Source organism: Monodon monoceros, unplaced genomic scaffold (genome assembly GCF_005190385.1).
Source record: "Monodon monoceros isolate NGI ecotype Baffin Bay Population unplaced genomic scaffold, NGI_Narwhal_1 Super_Scaffold_2, whole genome shotgun sequence".
In the NCBI taxonomy this organism is placed as follows: Eukaryota; Metazoa; Chordata; class Mammalia; order Artiodactyla; family Monodontidae; genus Monodon; species Monodon monoceros.
In genome coordinates, this window is record NW_021703776.1 from 90,361,093 (window position 1) to 90,386,549 (window position 25,457).

The 25,457-nt window shown below is 42.9% G+C and overlaps 1 protein-coding gene across 1 annotated transcript in view; it reads right to left on the bottom strand.

Moving 5' to 3' along the window:
- KIAA1549 (KIAA1549 ortholog) overlaps positions 1 to 25,165 on the bottom strand; it is an 87,456-nt gene extending 62,291 nt beyond the window's left edge. The window contains exons 1-9 of the mRNA XM_029233072.1: positions 22,423 to 25,165; positions 21,230 to 21,318; positions 19,748 to 19,925; positions 17,748 to 17,878; positions 15,362 to 15,545; positions 14,158 to 14,217; positions 12,809 to 12,957; positions 3,766 to 3,943; positions 597 to 784 (exon numbers count right to left, since the gene is read on the bottom strand). Of these exons, the coding sequence (XP_029088905.1) occupies positions 597 to 784; positions 3,766 to 3,943; positions 12,809 to 12,957; positions 14,158 to 14,217; positions 15,362 to 15,545; positions 17,748 to 17,878; positions 19,748 to 19,925; positions 21,230 to 21,318; positions 22,423 to 25,165 (3,900 nt within the window). The remainder of the gene's footprint in view (positions 1 to 596; positions 785 to 3,765; positions 3,944 to 12,808; positions 12,958 to 14,157; positions 14,218 to 15,361; positions 15,546 to 17,747; positions 17,879 to 19,747; positions 19,926 to 21,229; positions 21,319 to 22,422) is intronic.
- Between the last annotated feature and the right edge of the window lie 292 nt (positions 25,166 to 25,457).

Below are 25,457 nucleotides of genomic sequence, written 5' to 3' on the forward strand. Positions count from 1 at the left end.
TGTATATATATGTATGTGTGTGTATATATATGTATGTGTGTGTATATGTGTGTGTGTGTGTGTATATATATATATATATATATATATATATATAGTTAAAATGTTTAAGGCATGTATTACCATTTTTTAATGATTATGTGGTCTTGATCAAGGTGGACAAATAGGCTTGCAATATGGTGGACGGAAAATAAAGGAGCCGGCCAGCAGAGTTGCGTATGAAAGAAATAGATACATAGATCAAAGAAAATCTTCCTTGGCTCCTGTTCTCTGAAAATATCCAGGGTTAAAATAGATCAGAATTCATACACAGAATGGATGTGATCTTCTAACTGAACATCTCTAAAATAAAATCACAGTGGAACTCAGAGCCCACAGCATTGATAAGCCTTCACATGGCTTCATTTTCTGGGCATGTATTTAATACTACAGAAGACCTGGGTTTCTAAGCAAACATGGAGGCAAAGGGACACCACCACTAAAGCCAAAAGATTTCCTGACCAGCTCTCCCCCCTGTCCTTCAGTACCAGGAACCTGACCTGCCCTACCCCAGTCCACAGGACGCTCACAGGAACGCGGGGCAGGAGTCTGTTCCTTACCTTCTGACGCTGCTGAATGTTGGCCACGGTGTCAGGCTGAAAGTCCAATTTGTCCGTGCGGCAGAGTTTCCAGTAGAGGATGACAATGATCACCATCACCACCAGCACTGGCACGACCACGCCCACAATGACCCAGAGGCTGCTGCTCTGGGACTCAGGGGATGATGGCCTCTTCACCCTGTCCACAGCTGCAGACGAGGAAGAAAGGTCTCTCAGTGAGTCCTCTGCACTCCTTTACTGGACAGCCCTTCTGGGCAGTAAATGTGCCCTCTTCCATGAGAAACCACGAAAGTCCCTGTCATTTCAGCTCAAGACAACTGGGGAGAGACTATGGTCTCCTGATGACAGGGAACGGGACACAGTAAACAAACACAACACATTCCATCTACAATACAGTAGGGATCACAGCAACATATATGACGTGTCTAAAGGAAAATGGCTAATTCAATGGCAAAGTGAGGTTTATTCCACGTCTCCTGATGTCCAGTTTATTCTACCAGGTCCCTCCCTAAATTCTCACTGCAGGAATGTTGCCTTACCAAAAACTAGAAAGTCCCAGTAAGCAGTCTATGAGCACTGCCTTCATTTCCTTACCCAGATCTCTCCCTCAACTCTTCAGTTAAAACATGACTTCTGGGCTTCCCTGGTGGCGCAGCGGTTGAGACTCCGCCTGCCGATGCAGGAGACACGGGTTCGTGCCCCGGTCCGGGAAGATCCCACATGCCGCGGAGTGGCTGGGCCCGTGAGCCATGGCCGCTGAGCCTGCGCGTCTGGAGCCTGTGCTCCGCAACGGGAGAGGCCACAACAGTGAGAGGCCCGCGTACCGCAAAAAAAACCCATGACTTTTAACTGAAACTGCTATACCAGTTGTCAATTTTAAAATTACATTAAATCAACTTACTTATTTTGAATCCTCCACTCCCCAACCTCCCCACCCCCTCCCCTGCCTCAGCCCCACATCTTTCATGGCCTTGCACGATCATGCTTCAATTACTCTGTCCTCCTTAATTTCCTTCACCAGCTCCTCTCCCTAACCCGGCCTCCCAGTTCTGGACCCTCATCCTCTTCGTTCCGTACTCATCCTCTCGCAAGATTCAGCTCTTCTTAAAACTGCTTCCCTGGTCCTCTTAAAGCTCAGGTTCCAATCACCAGGCTCTGAAAACCAAAATGCCCCCCTTCCGTGCCCAACTCTCTCATCCGTTGGGGCCACTTCACAACGACCTCTCCATGACCACACTAGATTCCTCTTGTCTAAGTTCTTTTGTCCTTGGTTGTCTTGGTCTTGTAAATGGTACCTCGTTATTCTTTCACAATGCATTTTATTACATAAATGTATCATCCTGATATACTATACCACTTTGCTCATTAATATGGTCATGACTCTAAGCCTTGTCTCTTCAAATATATATCAGTCTTCCTGGGCAGGGACTAACTTTTACGCTCTTTTCATATCCTATAATGGTTAACACGTGCTATGGGATCAGAATGTTTTTACTCAAAGATGTAACAATAAAAAGATGCTTAGTGCTGGTTTAAGTTTGGGTTTAGGCCTCTTAGAGAGTGACCAGGGAGGGGAGTAAGCCCTCTCAAGCACAAGCGCTATGAAAGAAGCACAAATCACAAAGCAAAGACTATGCAGGAAATGGAGAAAGTGGCAAAGTGTTAAAATTTTGCATTTTTTAATTTGACCTGAATATAGTTTGTATATGTAGTTCATTTTGCATGAAAGCAGCTAACAATATAGGAGTGACACAACCAAACTGAGGAGCTGAGACAACTGGGTCCTCTTCCTAGTTCTAACCTAGTAAAACCCTGTGACTCGTCAAAACGAGGGCCTGACATCAAGTCCGCAGCTGTTTTGGAGCTGGCCCTGGTGTTGTCTTAGGCTCCCAATCCCAGGACTGCTGGTTTTCAGCATGAAACTGAGGCAAGAGGAGTGCAAGAGCAGATGAAAGTAATCTTGAAACGTGCCCAGAGCCTACTGCAAGGAATCTTTTCTAAAAAGTGAAGTGCTTAGCTGGAGTGGGGCACTTCTCCGACAATCAGAAATGTCATATATGAAGACATACAAGTAAATGCTTCATTATTTTTTTTCTCACTGCTTTGAAATAGAACACACTAATATACAATCATATCTCAAACACGCAAACACAAAGCACCAATGGTTATTTGCTTCAACTCTCCCATCATCACCTATAAAATGGAGAAAGTGCGCCCATGGCCCTCATCCTGGTTAGTTTCCAGGGTCAAGTATAGCTCTTACAAAGGACATTCCATCATGGAGGATAATTTCAAAGCTGTCATTTGTTAAAAACTGCCTTCATCGTCGAAGTTTCTCGGGAGTTTTTCAACACTCTCTGATGCTAAATTCCTTCTAAACATTTAGTTATCCCTTTACTGTTGGGAGCAAGTTTCTCTGAGCTCTTACAAGGATTGCTCCCAGGATTATAAAGGAAAAACACCCACATCAAAATAGTAGTCTGATTCATAAAGGTATATTTAGAGAAATATACTCTTCCATGCCTCTCCTTTTCAATTTTAAATACCCAAAATCTATGAGTTGGGGAACAACGGCACTGAGAGTAGCCATTGCCAGGGGAGCAGGAGCCTAGACTCTTCCAACAATAATAAAGAAATACCAAAATACCTCTTTCTAAATTATGAGTGATATGAGGACAGGGTGGGAGAGAAACAGGATTGAAAAGGGTAAGAATCAAGGACTTCTTTGTGTTAAAAGACCCAGAAGGAAGCCAATAAATGCAGAGGGCACCTCCCAGCTTCCTGCGTGACTCACTGTCCCCATCAACATTCAAAATATGACATGTAAGAGTTTGGAATATATACAGAGAAAACACATTATTTTACCTAAGACAAAATTTTTTTTAAATAGTACAGGAGGAGGGGAAAATTATTAAAGTTAACTCAAGCTACTAAAACTCACTATAACACTGTGAATATAAAATGCTGGGTAGGAAAAAGAACAGCGAATGCTACAACTGCATGCAATCAAAATAAAGAAGGTCTTGGCAAATTAATTTTAATGACTGGCCTCTTATATCTACGCGAACATAAGAATGCTTTAAATTCAGAGTTTATTGTCAGAAAAAGACTGGCTTTTGACCCCAGCACAGCACAGATGACTGTGAGGGGCCACACCTCATGCACTTACGTTGGGCAACAGCTCCTTGAATTCGGTAACCCAAGATGATGGCTGCTCTCTGGATATCTATCTTGTTAATCAGATCTGAAGACTTGACTGCACTGAGTCTTTCTCCATCTTGATCCTCCACAAAGTAGATGAGCTGCACGGGATTATCATCTCCCTCGAGCCTTGACACATTTACCACCTGAAAGATAACAGAAACTATTAGCATTTTAGAAGCTCATGTTTCCAGACACCCTTTCTTGGGGCACTCAATCTTGACTGTGTTACTCAGGATTTATTCCTATCCCTAATAAGGTCATTACACCATTCCAGATCCCAGAATGCCCAAGACGCTCTCTTGATGGGAATAACAGTCAAAATGAAAGTTCCTCTGTGCAGAAAAACAAACGTGCTTTGTCTTGCTCGAAGTCTTCTCTGAGATGAAGGGGCAAGCAGGGTACAGAGAACATACCAAGTCCAGCCTAGAATAGCCATCAACCAGCTCCAACAGGTCATGGGAGGGCACTGTTGTCCTCCCAACATCAACCATAACAGTTAGGTACATCCCTGGTTCTCTGAAACTATTGATGGTTCTAGCCAATCCTTTCTCAAATCTATTAGCATTTTCTCCCTGTTCTTCTAGGGCAGGGTTTCTCAACCTTAGTACTATTGCCATTTTTGATCCAGATAATTCTTTGATGTGGGGGACTATCCCAAGTATAGTAGAATGTTTAGCAGCATCTCTGCCCTCTACTCCCTCAATGCCAGTAGCAACAGCCATGCCCTTCCTCACCAGTTGTGACAACCAAAAATGTCTCCAGACACTGCCAAATGTACCCTCGGGGGGGCAAAGTCATCCCCAGTTGAGAACCACTGCTCTTGAAATAATAAATATCATAAATTCTTTAATATCCCACTCCCAAAAAGGGATAGATCATCTAGACAGGAATCAATAAGCAAACAGCAGATGTGAACAATGCTATAGACCAAATGAACCTAACAAACATATAGAACATTCTATCCAGTAGCAACACAATACACATTCTTCTCACATGCACATGGAACATTTTCTAGGGCAGATCATATGTTAGGCCACAAAACAAGTCTCAACAATTCGAAAAAGACAGAAATTATATCAAGTATCTTTTCTGACCACAACGGTATGAAACTAGAATCAATAATAGGAGGAAAGCTGGAAAATTCACCAATACTTGGAAATTAAACATCACACTCCTGAACAACCAGTGAACAAACAAACAAACAAAAAATCAAAAGGGAAATTTAAAAAATATCTTGAGACAAATTAAAATGGAAACACAACATATCAAAACTTACAGGATGCAGCAAAAGCACTTACAAGAGGAAAGTTTACAGCTACAAATGAAATCAAGAAAAAAGAAAGATCTCAAATAACCTAACATTACACCTCAAGAAACTAGAAAAAGAAGAACAAACTTAGCCCAAAGTTAGCAGAAGGGAGGAAATAATAAAGACTAGCATGGAAATAAATGAAATAGAGAATAGGAAAATAATAGAAGAGATTAACAAAACTAAGAGTCAGTTCTTTGAAAAGATAAACAAAATTGACAATTTAGCTAGACTAACCAATAAAAAGAGATAGGACTCAAAAACTATAAATGAAAGAGAAGACATTACATCAGATACCACAGAAATACAAAGGATCAAAAGAGACTACTATGAACATTACATGCCAACAAATTTGACAACCTAGAAGAAATGGATAAATTCCTGGCCATATACACCCTACCAAGGCTGGATCATGATAAAATAGGAAATCTGAACAGACCAATAATGAGTAAGGAAATTAAATCAGTAATCACAAACTTCCCAGCAAAGAAAATCCCAGGACCAGATGGTTTCACTGATGAATTCTACCAAACATTTAAAGAAGAATTAATGCCAATCCTCAAAATTTTCCTAAAAATTGAAGAGGCGGAAACACTCTCAAATTCATTTTATGACACTAACATTACCTTAATACCAAAGCCAGGTAAAGACACTATAAAAAAAGAAAACTACAGGCCAATATCTCTAAGGAATACAGATGCAAAAATTCTCAACAAAACATTAGCAAATCAAATTCAACAGCATATTATAAGTATCACGTACCATGATCAAGTGAGATTCAACAACATATGCAAATCAATAAATATGATACATCACATTAATAAATGAAAGATAAAAACCACATGATCATATCAATAGATGCAAAAAAAGCATTTGACAAAATTCAACACCCATTCATGATAAAAACTCTCAACAAATTGAGTATAGAAGGAACATACCTCTACATAGAAAAGGCCATATATGACAAACCCACAGCTAACATTGTACTCAATGGTGAAAGGTTGAAAGCTTTTCCTTTATGATCAGGAATAAGATGAGACCATCCACTCTCACTATTCCTATTCAACACATTACTAGAAATCCTAGCCAGAGCAATCAGGCAAGAAAAAGAAATAAAAGGCATCCAAATTGAAAAGGAAGAAGTAAAACCATCTCTGTTTGCAGATGACATGATCTTATATCTAGAAAACCCTAAAGACTCCACCAAAACACAATCAGAATGAGTAAGTAAATTCAGTAAAGTTGCAGGATATAAAATAAACATACAGAAATCAGTTGTATTTCTATACACTAATAACAAAGTATCTGAAAAAGAAACAAACAGTCCCACTCACAATAGCCTCAAAAAAATAAACTATTTAGGAATAAATTTAACCAAGGAGATAAAGATCTGTATACTGAAATCTATAAGACATGATGAAAGAAACTGAAGAACACACAAATAAATGAAAATACATCCCATGTTCATGGATCAAAAGAATTAATAATGTTAAAATGTCCATACTATCCAAAGCTATCTATAGATTCAATGCAATCCCTATCAAAATTCCAATGGCATTTTTTTACAGAAATAAACAATCCTAAAATTCATATGGAACCACAAAAGACCCTGGTGACTAAGGAGCCAAGAATAATCAATGGGGAAAAGATAGTCTCTTCAATAAATGTTGGGAAAACTAGATATTCACATCCAAAAGAATGAAATTGGATACCATCTTACTCACAAAAATTAACTCCAAATGGAAACACCTAAAACCATAAAACTCCTACAAGAAAATATATGGCAAAAGCTCCTTGACATTCATCTTGGCAATGATTTTTTGGATAAGACACCCAAAGCACAAGCAACAAAGCAAAAATAAACAAATGGGACTACATCAAACTAAAAAGCTTTTGTACAGCAAAAGAAACAATCAACAAAATGACGAGACAACCTATGAAATGGGAGAAAACATTTATAAATCATTATTTGATGAGGGGTTAATATCCAAAATATATTAAGGAACTCATATAACTCAATAGCAAAAAAAAAAAAAATCTGAGTAACATATGGGCATAGGATCTGAACAGACATTTTTCCAAAGATATAGAAATGGCCAACAGGTACATGAAAAGGTGCTCAACATCACTAATCATCAGGGAAATGCAAATCAAAACCACGGTGAGATATCACCTCACACCTGTCAGAATGGCTATTATCAAAAGGACAGGAGATAAGTGGTGGTGAGGATGTAGAGAAAAGGGAATCCTCGTGCACTGCTGGTGGAAATGTAAACTGGTACAGCCTCTATGGAAAACAGTATGGAGGTTGCTCAAAAATTTAAAACTAGAACTAGCATATGGACCAACGATTCCACTTTTGGGATTTCCAAAGGAAATGAAATCACTATCTTGAAAACATTTCTGCACCCCATGTTCACTGTAACATTATTTACAACAGGCAGGACATGGGAAAAAACCTAACTGTCCATCTATGGACACATGGATAAAGAAAATGTGGTATGATACATAATATATACCCACACGTACACACACAATGGAGTATTATTCATCCATAAAAAAGAAGAAAATCCTGTCATTTGCAGCTACATAGGATGAACCTTGGAGGCGTTATGCTAAGTGAAATAAGTCCAACAGAAAAAGACAAATACTGTATGATCTCACACATATGTGGAATCTAAAAAAGCCAAACTCACAGAAAGAGTGTACTGGTGGTTGCCAGGGGTGGAGAGTAAGGGAAATGGATGATGGTGGTCAAAGGGGGTACACTTCCAGCCATAAAGTTCTGGGTATCTAAAGTACAGCATGGTGACTATAGTTAACAATACTGTATTGCATACTTGAAATCTGCTAAGACAGTAGATCTTAAAAGTTCTCACCACACACACACACACAAAAGATAACTATGTGAACGATGGATATGTTATCTTATTGTGGTAATCATTTCACAATATATACATATATCAAATCATCACACTGTACACTTTATTTATTTATTTTTTAAGATGTTGGGGGTAGGAGTTTATTAATTAATTTATTCATTTTTGGTTGTGTTGGGTCTTCGTTTCTGTGCGAGGGCTTTCTCTAGTTGTGGCGAGCGGGGGCCACTCTTCATCGCCGTGCGCGGGCCTCTCACTGTCGCGGCCTCTCTTGTTGCAGAGCACAGGCTCCAGACGCGCAGGCTCAGTAGTTGTGGCTCACGGGCTTAGTTGCTCCACGGCATGTGGGATCCTCCCAGACCAGGGCTCGAACCCGTGTCCGCTGCATTAGCAGGCAGACTCTCAACCACTGCACCACCAGGGAAGCCCCACACACTGTACACTTTAAACTTACACAATGTTATATGTCAATTACATCACAATCAAGCTGGAAAAAATTTCATAAATTCATAATCTGCTGGGTCAAACAGTACTCTGATTTGTCCCAAAATTTATATCCCTCTGGTGTTAACAGTGAAGTACTCTATTTTTAATTTTTTTTCATTTTAACATCTTTATTGGAGTATAATTGCTTTACAATGGTATGTTAGTTTCAGCTTCACAACAAAATGAATCAGTTATATATACACATATGTTCCCATATCTCTTCCCGCTTGCGTCTCCCTCCCTCCCACCCTCCCTATCCCACCCCTCCAGGCAGTCACAAAGCACCAAGTTGATCTCCCTGTGCTATGCGGCTGCTTCCCACTAGCTATCTACCTTACGTTTGGTAGTGTATATATGTCCATGCCTCTCTCTCGCTTTGTCACAGCTCACCCTTCCCCCTCCCCATAGCCTCAAGTCCATTCTCCAGTAAGTCTGTGTCTTTATTCCTGTTTCACCCCTAGGTTTTTCATGACATTTTTTTTCTTAAATTCCATATATATGTGTTAGGATACGGTATTTGTCTCTCTCTTTCTGACTTACTTCACTCTGTATGACAGACTCTAGGTCTATCCACCTCATTACAAATAGCTCAATTTCGTTTCTTTTTATGGCTGAGTAATATTCCATTGTATATATGTGCCACATCTTCTTTATCCATTCATCCGATGATGGACACTTAGGTTGTTTCCATCTCTGGGCTATTGTAAATAGAGCTGCAATGAACATTTTGGTACATGACTCTTTTTGAATTATGGTTTTCTCAGGGTATATGCCCAGTAGTGGGATTGCTGGGTCATATGGTAGTTCTATTTGTAGTTTTTTAAGGAACCTCCATACTGTTCTCCACAGTGGCTGTATCAATTTACATTCCCACCAACAGTGCAAGAGGGTTCCCTTTTCTCCACACCCTCTCCAGCATTTATTGTTTCTAGATTTTTTGATGATGGCCATTCTGACTGATGTGAGATGATATCTCATTGTCGTTTTGATTTGCATTTCTCTAATGATTAATGATGTTGAGCATTCTTTCATGTGTTTGTTGGCAGTCTGTATATCTTCTTTGGAGAAATGTCTATTTAGGTCTTCTGCCCATTTTTGGATTGGGTTGTTTGTTTTTTTGTTATTAAGCTGCATGAGCTGCTTATAAATTTTGGAGATTCATCCTTTGTCAGTTGCTTCATTTGCAAATATTTTCTCCCATTCTGAGGGTTGTCTTTTGGTCTTCTTTATGGTTTCCTTTGCTGCGCAAAAGCTTTGAAGTTTCATTAGGTCCCATTTGTTTATTTTTGTTTTTATTTCCATTTCTCTAGGAGGTGGGTCAAAAAGGACCTTGAACAGTGAAGTACTCTTACATTAGTACCTTAGAATCTAGTACACTCGATATATCACTGTTTTGCATAAATATAGCTTTCTATTTTGTTGCTATTTCTCTTAGTAATATGCAACAACTTTATGGCCCCTTTTAGACTGCAGCAAAATGGTGGACTGACGTTCTGAGAGAAAGATCAACGATAACTCCAAGCCCTCTATTTTGTACACGTAATTTGAATGTTTGGTCTCTACATTTGCCATTGGCAAAATGCAGCTGCTACTTTTCTAGCCACATGTACAGAACTGTAATAGTGCCCTGTGCTCTGGACATAGCTGCTGGCCTCCTTCTTTACCACTGGGAACTTTTGGCAAATCAACTATTTCATGATTTCATTGTGAATGCCTACTTCCAGATCATGTATAAAGATCCTTAACACAGGTCCAAACTCTCATCCCTGGAGAATCTGTTCTTTTTTTTTTTTGCGGTACGTGGGTCTCTCACTGTTGTGGCCTCTCCCGCTGCAGAGCACAGGCTCCGGACGCGCAGGCTCAGCGGCCATGGCTCACGGGCCCAGCTGCTCCGCAGCATGTGGGATCTTCCTGGACCGGGGCATGAACCCGTGTCCCCTGCATCGGCAGATGGACTCTCAACCACTGTGCCACCAGGGAAGCCCTGTTCTTTACAACTCTATATCTTTATAACGGCTCGCCCGTGCAGCCCTCTATTTGCTGTTTCTAGGCTAGTTCCTTGACCACTTCTGCTCCCTAACCACCTACTTCTTTCCCTGGAAATGTGCTGCAGTGGTTAATTTTTATTAGCCTTCAGAATGGAATACTATAAAGGGCTACTGAAAAGCAATAGATTATATCCACCTGTCCCTCTACCTACATGCCTATTTATTCCATTTTAAAGTTCTGATAAGTTTTAGAAATGCTTCTTCTTGCAGAAACCATATACCCAAATATCCAGTGATAGCCACCTTGAGTAAAGATTCTAGGGACTTCCCTGGTGGTTCAGTGGCTAAGACTCCACGCTCCCAAAGCAGGGGGCCCAGGTTAGATCCCTGGTCAGGGAACTAGATCTCACATGGCACAACTAAGACTCAACACAGCCAAATAAATAAATATTTTTTTAAAAAAATTCTGTAAGCTTCTCCAATCTGAAAGTAACAGTCAGTAAAATCTAATCCCAGCATCTTTCTAGATGACTTTTCATCAGATTCATATATAGAATCCATAAAACCATGGTATAATGGAGTCATCATTTGGGGCAACATTTTCAATTTCTTTTTTTTTCTTTTTTTTTTTTTTTTTTGCGCTACGCGGGCCTCTCACTGCTGCAGCCTCTCCCGTTGCGGAGCACAGGCTCCAGACGCGCAGGCTCAGCGGCCATGGCTCACGGGCCCAGCCGCTCCGCGGCATGTGGGATCCTCCCAGACCGGGGCACGAACCCGTGTCCCCTGCATCGGCAGGCGGACTCTCAACTGCTGCGCCACCAGGGAAGCCCCTGCACACATTCTTTTGTAGCCTCTCTTTACTTGAGCTTTTTTCTATATTCCCTCACTAATTAAAAAAAAAACTGATAATGGGATTTTCCAACATATAAAGATTTCACTACAATTTTTTTGCCCATTCTCCAATTGCTGGACATTAGGTTGTTCCAATACTTTCACTTTTACACATTATGTTTTGATGAAGAGTCCTGTACTGTTGTACATAAATTCTTATCTACATCTTCGTGCTTGGTCATTCTAAAGGGGAAGAGACGTAGGGAACGGTTTCTAAGCAATCCATCAGATGGCACCGTTAGTCTGGGATGGCTTAGTTAACTTCCATGAATCCCGCATTTCTATCTCAGGGAACTTGCAGAACTAATCAAGCATCTCATTCTGTAGTTTTATGGTACTCTATAACTGTTTTATGTGCAGAAATTAACCTCCACCCAGACCTTGAGCTCTGTGAAGCCAGAGCTCCTAAACAAAGCAAGGCTTTTGTAATTCATTTTCATTTTTATTCTTAGTTTTATAGTTATTTGTTTAATATCGCTCTCAATTTTTTAATGAGTTTTTAAATTTCCCTATATTCTACTGCATCCGGCAAAGGAACTATTATAGAAACCTAACAACCGCCTTTCTGGGAGGGAAAACAAAGAGCAACACTTACAGGGGAAAACTTGGTAAAAGGGTTGAGGGATGATGATGATGTCAGCTCTCCACAAACTGCCCAGCTCCCCTACCCAGTGTCAGCTTCACATCTCTCTCTCTAAAGCCTCTAAACCACCAACCTCCCCACCCCTGCACGCCAGGGTTTCACCCTGCCTTCCTGTCTCTGAAACGCCATAGCTCTAAATATCCCCTTTTCCTAGCTCTACAAGTCAGCATTTGGTAAAGAAAAAAATCCAAAATAATGTAATTCACATGGAGATGGGAAGAAATTACAGCCCAACCTCCAGCTCTCTCTGAGTGTGTGCATTTTTAAAGGGGTCACTTTGGGATTCAAATGAATCTGTCATTTGTAACTTTCTGCCAGTTTACGTAGTGAAGGCAATTTGGGTAACACGAGACAAGCAGGGCTGGCAGGAGGCAGAGAGGACAGACTGCCAGAATAGAGGGCAGAACATTTTCCTCTTTCCGGCCTCTCAAGGTCTCTTCCAGCTGAACGATTTGTCTCTATGACGCTATCAATAATGCCTACCATTCCATAAAACTGACTACATTTTTGGTAATTAAAAAACTACTCTTTGAAAACTCAGGTCCTCCAATGGTACGGCAACCCACTTATATATTCTTTTGTTGTGGTCCCCACAAGGCCATTTGCTGTACGGACCCTTACTAAGGACTCGGGAAACATCTGTCTAGGCTCCAGTGGAACTGAAATGCTGACACATTCAGTGGCTGCCTATGATAGCAATCAGTCTATTTGGCAGCATTTTCTCCTGGCATTTTCCACTTGCATGAAGATACAGCCCATTTTTAGACGGCTCTCTCTCCTTCCCCTCCCTACTCCTTTGGCCTTCTTCTTACCTGTACCATGCTGTTCCCGGCAGCGATGGTAGCCCTTCTCCACATCCGCCTTCTAGTGGAAACTTCGCTGAGCAGCTGGGCCAGTTTGCGCTCCATCTCAGCTTGAAACACTTCATTCTGGAGCTGCTTCTCAACAACACCCAGGAGGACTACATTTAAGGTGAAACACACACGGGCCCCAAAACGAGTTAGCAGTGGAGAGAAAAGGATGTGTACACAAGAGAAATTAACGCAGGATTACTGTAAAATGCCAGTTCCCAGAGAGGAGGCATTAAAAGGGGAAAGAGGCAAGCTGAACGAGGTGCGGGAGAGTCCGGGGAGGGTAGCCCACAGGTCTTATCTCTAAAGTTTACAAAGACCGGTGGCCAGAAGTCCCAGGAGCTCGGCAGTTCGGGAGCTTTGCAGCTCAGAGCTCCTACACAAGATCAAACGTTCTGTCTGCACGTATTGCAAAATTTCTGGAAATGGTTTGAGTTCATATCTTATCTTGACTCAAAATTTAGACTCATTAACTGACTCGAGATAAGGAGGCCTGTCTTCAGACATCTAGGTTATCTAAACAGACAACATCTTGTCAGCCTTTACAGGAGAAAAAAGCTTGTGCTTTCCAGCCAGAACTGGCTCAAATCCCCTGTGAGATAGGACCACGGGCAAGTCACTTAACCACTATGAAAATTATCTGGAAAATAAGGCCACTGTACCATGCAAAGAGGTGGAGCCTTTATATGCGATGTTGTATGTGAAGCAACGAGAGCTGGCAGGGTCCGGGAACCTGTCAGTGGTGACTATCCCCACTCTACAAGTTTCCTCCCCAAGACCAGTTGCTTACTCATTGTGCTGCTTACATGCTGGGTACCCGCTGAGCATCCAACTATCTTTTACACTTCTGCATACCAAGTTAGAAAGCCTTTATTTGCAACGCCATAGCTATAAATATCTGACCCAGGCCCACAAGACTTTAAAACATGCTTCTTATTGGCTCACCAAGTTACCTTATTTGTCCTTATAAAACCAGACATATGAGGCTTTTAGGGAAAAAAAGAGATCCTTGCTTCAGAACCTTGTCCTATTCTGTTCAGAAGATGGTCAATTCCTGTTAGACTTTGCCCTGAACTTGATGTATGAATTTTAAAGAAAGCCAGTCCTTTTTGTGCCGTAACTCAGTGGGACACGTTCCCACAGCCAAATTTGAATCCCTTTCTCATTCATTCTTTGCCAAGAATCTAAGGTACATTTTGCCCTGAATTTAGGACTCAGAAACAGGAAAGGCAGTAGCCTTCTCAATACCACCCCCCCAACAGACTTCTCACTCTTACAGTTCCCAAAAACGTTACATAAGTTAAACATACCTGTTCTTACCCAAGAGGACTTCAACAACTGCGATAAGTTAAGCTGTGGGTACTGGAAGGCTACAAAAAGGAAAGGGTGAGAAAGGGAGAAAGATACGTAAAAAACCTGTCTGCAACAGTCAGAAAGGTGAGTGTTCTAGGGAGCGCCGCGTAAGTCACAGCACACTGCCTCTCCTATACCAATTAGCTCTGCCTATGGAAGAACAAAGTGTCAGGCTGGGGGGAAGGCAGGGTCAGTGGGAGGGTCCTGAGCACCTTAGTCTCCGGGAGAAAGAGGGAGAAATAGCAAGAAAGGGCTTACTCAAGTAACACGATGGGACACTACTTCACAGACAGCTCACCCGTAAGCTTTTTTCAAGGGAAATGTCATTGTTCCAGAGCAATGAATTTTTCACGCCGTGCACCTCAGAGCCCTGGAATTTCCCAGCAATGACTCAGACAGGGTAAAGTGACAATCTCCTATCACTGAAAGTTGCTATTTGTAAATAACCATTTTACCCCTGTCTACTTTTGCATTTTACAAGTTATTCCTTTCCATTTAATTAACAGTACACGAAAATACGACAAGAACCATTAAACCTTCTGGCCGCTCCATTCTGAAAAAGATTTTGATATCTTTTTTGCCTGACTTCAACTCTGGAATCTACTGTATTTGGGGTGGAATCTACTGTATTTTAAACGTTTTGAAGCAAACGTTTCCCCTACCTCCACTCCATTTGTACTGTGAATTAAATCGCTTCCACCAGGAAGGAAGGTTTTGTTTGTTTTCATTTCTGTTTCTTTTTTCTTTTTAAGTGTACACACAGTGAACCCCACTCCTTCTGGTGTACAGTTTTATGGGTTTTGACAAATGCATGGACGTATGGAACCACCACCACAATAAAAATACAAGACATTCTCATCACCGCCCCCCCCCCGAAAATTGCTTTCCTCGCATCCTTCACCCCTGGAAACCACAAATCTGTTCTCAGTCTCTCTGGTTTCACCGTTTTCAGAACCGGTATAATCTTTGATAGTGCCCTTGGCTCTCTAAAGGGAATAATAAAGCAAGCCCAGTGGGAGAGGAGGGTTCTGGAGGCCCACCCTGGCATGATCTGAGAAGCTCCAGTTTATATTCCAGATTTCTGTTAGCTATTTTACTTGAAAAGAAGAGGCCCACCCACACAAGCACTCGCGGCCGCGTCCCCAGGAGAGCAGCACTCACGTTCGGCCACCTGCAGCACTGGGTATCCCAGGTAGAAACTGAACTCCACCACGCTCAAGTTCCTTAGCATTTCGCTCACTTCAGACCCATTCAGAAACCCCTGCGAGCCTTTGACAGCAAAGACAATGTTCACTGGGCCCCGGCGAGGAGCCAGCCTTGAAGACCCCACGGTGATATTCAAGATCTGAAAGAAAGAAATCAGAATAAGCTTCTAAAATAAATTAAAATGTCTAGCCAAAAGCCTGACTATGATTTTGCTCTCACAATTTCCCTCACCAAGTTCTTTTTAAAGGAGCTTTTTTTGTGTGTGTGTGGTACGCGGGCCTCTCACTGCTGTGGCCTCTCCCGTTGCGGAGCACAGGCTCTGGACGTGCAGGCTCAGCGGCCACGGCTCACGGGCCCAGCCGCTCCGCGGCATGTGGGACCTTCCCAGACCGGGGCACGAACCCGTGTCCCCTGCATCGGCAGGCGAACTCTCAACCACTGCGCCACCAGGGAAGCCCTAAAGGTGCATTTTTAAAGGAAGAGTAATTGGCTTCACAACCTGATTCCCTTTTGTAATACTCTTAAACCCTTAGTTTATTGAAAACGTTTTTTACATTAAGTGGGGAACTGAGCACATGTATTTACAGTCCCTCCCCTTTTCTTTCCCACCCCAAATCCCACTGAAATAACAACAAGATGAACAAAGGGGAATAAATCCACAACAGCACTGAGAATGGAAGAAAACCAGAGATTCTGTCAAATTACTGAAAGATGGAGAGAGGGTGGGATCCTGTTGATACAAACCAGAACGGAGGGAACCGAGACCCCAAACACACACAGGCACAGACCACAGTAGACTGAGAGTGGTCTCCCTCAGGGGCCCCAGGAGGCCTCCAGGGCAGAGATCTGCAGGAGCTGAGACCCTGATCCGGGTCACTAATTAAACACTGAGTGCCAACAGCTGAGTCGGTTGTCTCCCTCCCTTCTCCCTTCCAACTTCACACCCAGGCCAACTCAGAAGTGCTAGCAGCTCCACCTTCACCCCAGGAGCCCGAAGAACCGCTGCCTGAGGAAGATGAGCTCCCTGCCTAAGAGGACAGAAGACCCCGTGTGGCATGGCCCCCTAGGCAGGAAGGTGGGTGGAGTTAACCGCAGTGCACACAAGAGACAAAGAAAGAAAGAGACTGAAAGAAAGAGCAGCTCTGCCATGAAAAACACACTAACTCACTCCATCCCCAGGGTACAGCTTCCTCATCTCACACGGCGGGCAGGGGTGCCCACGCTGGCTGTCCATGACCACACATTGCCTGGTACCCAGGGCCCCAATGAATCCTCCCCTCAGGAGACAAGGCTTATGTAGACACAGACTCTACAGCTGAAGTGGAAAGATGAACAAGGTGCCAAAACTAACCACCTGCTTCCTCATTCCTAGAGACAGCCACCAATGGTCTACAGGTGATTACAGAAACCTAACAGCACCAAAGTCAAGGACCAAGATCAACACAGAACAATGGCAAAGAATGCAGAGCAAACAGAGACAACTTAGTACACGGAAGACAACGTATTAAAAATACTAATTAATGTCTCCAGAAACTTTCAAGGAAATATTGTATCATCATTCAAGATAAGCCTGCATCGTAACACGAAAGGCTGCAATGAAAAAAGAGCAAATAAAAATGAAAAACAATGATGGCTAAAAGAAAATTCAATAGAGGGGTTGAATAACATAATGAACACATCTGAAGACTAAATTAATAACTTAGAGGACAAGGTTTAGAAATCTGTTAAAATAGGGAATTTAAAAAAGAAATGGAAAAAATAAGAAATAGGGAGGGTGAATCCAGGATCACCAAAATCTACTTAAAATGAATTTGAGAAAGAGAGAACAAAGAATATGGAGGGATAAATATCAAAGAAATGTAAAAACATCAGCAGTTTCCACGTAATACCTACAAAACCTATCCTTTGATTCGTAGCTGTATTCTGTTTTTAGAGTGAAGAACTGCATTTCATGGTATTCCATGAAACGAAATTCCATAATATGAAACGCTAGTGTATTTAGGCATTGCCCCCATTGGATATTTAAGTTGATACTTAAAGTTGATATTTAAGTTCTTTTCTGGAACATTCTTGCATTTCCTACATGGGCTCGTCTCTCTTCAGCTCACCATATCTGAACTCCCTGGTTACTGGGCTCCTCCACAATGTTCAAATATACTTAGCCTATTCATGCTCTGTGGACTCGATGCCATGGAAAGAGATGATTTCTAATCCATGTGAACTAAATCTCCTCTGCTGGAGGGAATTAGTAAGAGGTAAGTGTGTCTTAAACAAAACATTATGAAACTAGCTCCTCTCTAAAAGATAAAGCGTCTTGTTCTGCATTCAGTGCTATTCTCACCTGCACTGTGAGGTTATACGTCCCCTGGTGGTGTTTTCTCACTTCAGAGAGAGCTATCATCAGGCCTTTCTCGATGCGCTGGGTGAAGTTGCAGAAGCCCGTATCCACACTCTGAGGCACAAACTGCAGTACTGAAAAGGACAGTATCACAGTCCCATGAACAAGGTGTTTCTTTAGTATTAAGTAACGAGGAGAGGGACAAAACAGTGTGTAAATCAATGAACTCTGATCCACAGTACAGGATTAAGTACTATGATGTGTTATTATTTTTTAATTGAGATATAGTTGATGTACATTATTATATACGTTTCAGGTGTATAACACAGTGATTCACAATTTTTAAAGGTAATACTCCATCCATAGTTATTATAAAATATTGGCTATATTCCCTGTATTGTACAATATATCCTTGAAGCTTATTTACTTTATACATAGTAGTTTGTACCTCTTAATCCCCTACCCCTATATTGCCCCTCCCCCCTTGCCTCTCTCAACTGGTAACCACTAGTTTGTTCTCTATATCTATGAGTGTGTTTCTTGTTATATTCACTAGCTTGTTTTATTTTTTAGATTCCACATATAAGTGATATCATACAGTATTTGTCTTTGTCTGACGTATTTCACTTAGTATAATACACTCTAAGTCCATCCATGTTGCTACAAATGGCAAACTTTTCCTTCTTTTTTCATTCTTTTTTTATGGCTGAGTAGTATCCCATTGTGTGTGTGTGTGTGTGTGTGTGTGTGTGTGTGTGTGTGTGTGTACCACATCTTCTTTATCCATTCATCTGTTGAGGGGCACTTGGGTTGTTTCCATATCTTGCCAACTATAAATAATGCTGCTATGAACATTGGGGTGCATGTATCTTTTCAAATTAGTGTTTTCTTTTTTTTTTGAATACATACCCAAGAGTGGAACTGCTGGGTCATATGGTAGTTCTATTTTTAGTTTCTTGAGAAACCTTCATTCTGTTTTCCATAGTGGCTGCACCAATTTACATTCCTACCAACGGTGTACGAGGGTCTATGATGTGTTATTTATATGTATCATATCATGGAAATGTAGCAAGCCAACTGTACCAAATGACTACACGCAAGGTGAAGGTGACTCGTATCATTTTAAAATGGAAAAATATCTAAGATAATAATTGGAGCATCAAAAGATGCAACACTGAAACATTTCAAATAGAAATAAATTCATTAGAGATGAATTCTTAAGTATTTATGGGTGAAACTACATGATACCTGGTATTGTTTTAAAACACTCTAGCTTCCTCAAAAAACGTCTGTGTGAGATACATGAAACAAAATTGGGAAAATGCTGATAATTTTTAAAGTTTGTACGGGCATGGGTGGGCTAAATATGGTATTCTCTCTACTTCTGTATATGTTTAAAAACGTCCATAATAAAAAGTTAAATGAGAGGACTTCCCTGGCGGTCCAGGTTAAGACTCCACGCTTCCACTGCAGGGGGCATGGGTTCGATCCCTGATCGGGGAACTAAGATGCCACATGCAGTTCAGCACGGCCAAAAAAAAAAGTTAAATGACATTGAGGAATCACTGTTAATTTTAGGGGGTGTGATAATGATATTGTGGACATATGTATGTGTATGCATGCATGTATATGTATGTATGTGCATATGTTATGTGTGTGTATATATGTTTAATAGTCTTATCTTTTAGAGGCATAGGCTGAAATATTTATGAATGAGATGACATGATGCCATATCAAAATAACATGAGAGGAGGGAGTGTCGATGGGGGTGTAGATGTAACAGAAGTGGCTAGGAGTTGAAAATTGTTGAAGCCATACGATGAGTACCTGGGATGCATTAAACTATTCTGTGTACTTTTGTATATGCTGGAAATTCTCCATAATTATGAAGTTTTTTGAAATTTAACAAATTTTAACATAATCCTCCCCAAATTATTTTGAAACACAAAAAATAAAGTGAAATTCTATTTACAAATCAAAACAACTATGCTCAATTTTCTTACCCGTTTGAACTTGGAATCTGGACTCTGGCATAAGGAAGGAGGGTTTCACAGCCAAGATTAAAGGAGTCTGGTCACGAACAAGCTTACTATTTATAAGTACATTTATGACTGATATTGCTGTGTAAACGAACGGACCAGATGTTACCAGAAAAGTGAAGTCAGCGAACAGTTCATAAACCTATGAAAATAAAAAATGCAAAAGATGATAATTATTAAATTTGAGGGTACCATAATTCAAACTTAAAGGAAATCATACTGAGTAGAAAAATAATAAAGTTAAAAAAAAATAGTTTTAAATGAAGGGGTATTGCTTCAGAGATAATTAAAATTTTATTTTAGTTATGCCTCTTACATATCTGTCAACTTTCTCAAAAACAGCACAAAATTACAAGAGCAAGGACAGTGCAAAAGAAGAGTCAATAATATGAACTGAATAAGGAACTAAGGAGGATTCAAGGTGTTTTACTGTACTTACCCCGCATAAAAAGGAGCACTTACTCTACTAAGTAGAGCTGTCCAAGAGAAACATGTGAGGCACATACGCAATTTTTAAATTTCTAGTGGCCACGTTAAAAAAAATAAAAAGAAACAGGTGGAGGCTTCCCTGGTGGCGCAGTGGTTGGGAGTCCGCCTGCCGATGCAGGGGATGCGGGTTCATGCCCTGGTCCGGGAGGATCCCACATGCCGCGGAGCAGCTGGGCCCGTGAGCCATGGCCGCTGGGCCTGCATGTCCAGAGCCTGTGCTCCGCGGCGGGAGAGGCCACAGCAGTGAGGGGCCCGCGTACCGCAAAAAAAAAAAAAAAAAAAAAAAAAAAAAAGAAACGGTTGAAATTAATTTTAAAAACATTTTACTTAAGCCAATATATCTGACATGTCATTTCAACTGTAGGCAATGCAAAAAATTATTGAGCTATTTTACATTCCTTTTTGCACTAAGTCTTTGAAATCTGGTGTGTATTTTGCACTGACAGCACATCTCACTTGGAACAAGCCCCATTTCACGTGCTCAACAGCCACACGTGGCTCATGGCTCTGCTCGGGATGGTGCAGACCTAGAGCGGGGCTTTCTGAGCTTATCAGGAGAGAGAAGGCACCAGCAGACGTCCAGCAAAAAACATCTAGAAATCTATCTCTATCTCACTCGATGTACAGAAACATACATACGCACTCACTCTAAACTCTAATCCAAGCCCTTCCATGTAAATAAAGGGAAGCGAGATCATTAGGTCATCACCCCAAACTCTGGTCTTAGAGCCCTTTGTTCCAGTTCTGCCAGCACATCCCCATGATGGACTAAACCTGGCCTCATCTGGGGTCAGAAGGGGCTTCCCTGGAGAAGCAATGTTTGAGCAGAGATCCAAAGGATGAGTAGGTGTCCACCAGGAGAAGGGAGGGGAGAGAGGAAAGCAAATGTCTCACTCCCGTTATGATGTGCATTCGACTCGGACTCCCCCACCAGACTTCCATGCCGCAGGCACCCACCTTGAGCTCCACCACACGGTTGAAGTGGCTCCTCAACACCTCTTTGATGGACATAATGATGTACTCCTGCACAGCTCTGCGGGCCAGCACTGCAAATCAGCTCAGTGTCATTATGAACAGGCAGAGGATCGACGGCCCTCCCTGGTCTCAGCATGGAGAAAAAAGACCCAGGGCATTCTCCTCCCTCCTCCCCTCCACCTTCCCTGTCCGTCCGCTGCATTCCTGCTCCACCTCTCCTGCCACCTTCTCCCCCTTCCTCCTTTCTGTCCCCCATCCCCATCGACACCAATACACAGAGCCAGGTTACTGATCAGCCACATGCCGTACTTAAGTACATATTAACAGGGCACCGACTTCATGCGCAACTTGCCACTTCTCAGGAGGAACAAGTGGGAGAGTCTGATCAAGGGGCCACAGTCACCAGACTTGTTCAGACATGACATCAAAGGTATTCCAGCTTCATGTGACTAAAGCAGCCGGCAGCTGCAAGGGAAGCTGCTGCCTGTCGGCTGGTGCCTCGGGCTGCAGGCTGGGGAGAAGGTTGAAGGCTGTGACCCAATTCAGAGGATGCTGAGCCACTCCACGTTCCTCTGCTCCAAGTGACATTTACAGGACTATGTGAGAACAAAGGGGCCCCTCCTTTCCAGGAAAAGTCAGAACAGTAAATGAGTAAGAAATTGCAGTGGTGGCCCTTACACATTTGCCCAACTAACTGCTTGAACGAAACGTGAAGGCGTTTTGCTTTACCCGTGTCATCTACGCATCCAATGGGTTACGAGCTCCAAAGACAAACATCCCAGCAAACATTTCTAAGGCTCATTTAAATCTTTCCTTTGTTTTCATTGCTACTAATTTGTAATATTTTATGGACGCTTCTTATATGCTGGGCACTGGGTTAAATATTTTATATGCATTAATGCATTTAGATCTTTATAATAACCCAAAGAAGTAGGTGCCACCATCATCCCTGCTTAATAGTTGAGGAAACTGAGGCTTAGAGAAGCCTAACTGTCTAACTGTCCGGAGAACTCATGGGAGCTGGCAAAGCAGTGAGGAAGGACTACAACCCAGGAGTCGTCTGGGTCCAAAGCCTACACTCTTTGCCACGATGCCATACATCACATAAGCATTTCGTATAAACACCTTTGGAAGATCACCCCAACCCAGAGAAGTGATGTGAAGCAGGGCCTTACCAGTTGTGATCAAATAGGCATCAGGAACCGTAATATCACACACATACGGCGACTTGGTGGTGACCAGCGCTGGAGTATGAACCGTCGCTTCGGGAGCGGGGGTGGTCGCGGGATGAAGGGATGGCGGGGGGAGAACCGTGCTGCCCTCGTGACGGTTCTGACCCACAGTTCTGCTGTTCAGGGTGGTGTGAAGAGAATTCTCAGGGCCAGCGCTGGTATCAGATGTGCTCAGTTGAGTGGAGGTGTTCCTCGGTAAATCTGTGGGTGTGAATGATGGGCCACGCGTACCACCTGGCTCTGTAGGCAGAGGCGAGCGGATCACCTCAGGAAGAAACGACGACGCTGATGGCAGGTACCCAGTGCTGATCAGCACTGTGGTGACAGGGATGACTTCAGAGAAAGAGGGTAAGATGGACGTGGGATCGTTCATAGCACTGATACCATCATCAGAAGGTGTCAGGGTTGAAAAGACAGAAGATTCAGTTAAAACGGGTGTAGTAGGAACAGCAGTCAGAAGTGATGTTAAGTGAGTTTCAGCAGTCAAAATGGGCTCAGAACTGGAGGGCACCAGTGTGGTGACTGCAGATTCATGGGACATGAGTGAAAACTCAAAATAGGAGGTAGTTGCAGTGAAAGCTGAGGTAAAATGAGCTTCGGCATCTGTGGCTGACACTGTGGGTGCTTCAGAAAACTTTGGAGAACTGGAGGGAAAGCTGGATTGTAGTGACATTTCAGAGTAACTAGGGAGAAAAGTGAAGCTGCTTAAAGGAAGATCTGAGCTTGGCCAGAGCTGAGAAAGGTCAAGGTTTGTGGAATTGGGAACAGAAAGCTGAGGTGACCGAGAACTGACAGAGTTGGTCAACGAACGTGTCGCGACCAAGGTAGAAAATGCCTGAGAAATGAAGGTGGACAGATCACTTGACCTCGGAGACGGAGAAGCAAGTACTTCTGAAGATGGAGAGACCCAGCTGCTGAATTCCAGTGGTGGAGTGGAGAAAAAGCTGGATGTAAAATCCCAAATACTTGCACTTTCACGTGGGGAAAAACTGGCAGGTTCTCCGTCAGGAAAAAGCGAAGGCTGTGCCGACAGGTCCAAACTGTAAGACGTAAGAAGACCTGGGCCTCTGATGGCAAGTGATGGGGTGTTTTTATTTGCTGTGATGGGGAAAGAAGAGTCAAGGAGAGCACCTGGGGTGACCGAGGAAAGCACGGCTGTCACACTGGATGGCATTACTTGAGTTTCGGTGACAGAGGAGGAGGCAAAAGCAGCAGCGTCAGGTGACACAGGCACAGAGAGGTGGCCCTGGGGAGGGTACATCTGTGCGGTCATCACACTACTCATTTCCCCCTCAGCTGAAATACCGGTGCTCGTTGCTGAGATTTCCACAGATGGAGAAGAGAGGGGAACCATCGGTCTTGAGGGGAAAAGTGTATGAAATTCTCGCGGGCCCTCGTCAAATTCAGAGAAGTCCACCATGACGCTGCTCGGTGGAGAGATGCTGCTCACTTCTGAGAGGGTCAGGGACAGGGTCTCAGCACCATCCCCGGACCCCACGTCCTTCTCCGTGAGGCTCGCTGACAGCACAGGCCGAGGCGACACCGCAGTGCACAACACGCACCACGTGTACGGTCTGAACGAAGACACTGGGCTCCAGACGTGAGTGTCACCCGCGCGACTTGGGACCTCTGAATGGCCAGGCAGTTCTGATGCCTCACTGGAGCTGGCGGGAAGACAGGGGTTATATGAAACACCGGCTGATTGAGTAGAGAACAATCCAGACACGAGAGGAGTTGAAAACAAAGCCAAACGTGCACTGCTGCTGCCAAAGGCAAGGGCCATCTGGGACAGAGCCGCAGAGCCGTGAGCACCTGGAGAGACGGTTTCATCCAGACTTTGACCCAAAGCGGTAGTCACATCAGAGTATCTGTCTGTACCTGCGGCCAGAGCATCCTCTGGAGGCGGTGAGACCTGCCCTGACGGGGGAGGAGGCTGCCGAGTGACACCATCACGTGGCGGTCGAGGCTCGGAATACCGCGAGCTGAGGAGGGTTTCTGCGCCCTCTGCTCCTGAAGCCATGATCTTCGGCAAAGTCCTACTTGAAACGTGCCCGTAAGTGTCAGTAGGATAAAACACCAAGTTCCTGCTAGGAGTTGGAATTATGCCCTTGGAAGTGGGAAAAGCTGACCGAAAAGCACTGAAATGATTGGGGGATTCAGCAGACATTGTTGGTTGTTGCACTGTGTTTTGCCAGGCTGATGTCACTTCTTCATCTTGTAAAGAAATGATGGGTAACGATGGAGTCGGCATGGAGTCTAACGTTTCTTTGAGCAGCCCTGGCAGACTGAGTGTGACGTATCGTATGGGAGAAACCACGCGAGAAGTGGTCCAGGAAGTCTCTGGCAAAAAGTTATCCATTTCATCATCATCTATGACCTCGTTGCTCGTCACTGACACATAATTTGCCACAAAGATGCTGTGATCTGCTGTACTTTGGGTCCATTTTCCTTGGTTAAAAAAGTTTGTATCAAAAGTACTGGCAGATGGAGATGATCTCACGTGGAGAGAACTGCTTTGCCGGGACCCTGGAGCGGTTTCTGTTAAGGCCACGTGTGCAGTGCTGTGCACGGTGCTTTCCCTTGGCACGAACTCCAAGGAGGATAAAGAAAGGTTGTGCTGTTCCAGAGGGAGCTCATCTACAAAGAAAATAACAGCTGAGTTTAGCTGCAAGGCAATGAAAGTCATACTGCTAACATTTTGTTTCAGATATAAAGATATCCTCAATCAACAGATACCACTCACTGTGAACAGCCACGATTCACGGTTAGAAGTTAAACAACCAACTGGAAGTCAGAAATTGCCACAGTTACTGTCAGCATAATACCTGTGAACAGTCGTAAATTTGAGCACTTTTACTTAAGTGTGTGTGTGTGTGTGTGCGTGTACACACTGACATGTTTCTCTTACTTTCTAGCAACGCCACAGAATACTATAAACGGAAGAGGCCTTAAGGGCCTGTCTTGTCTGTTCTCTCTCA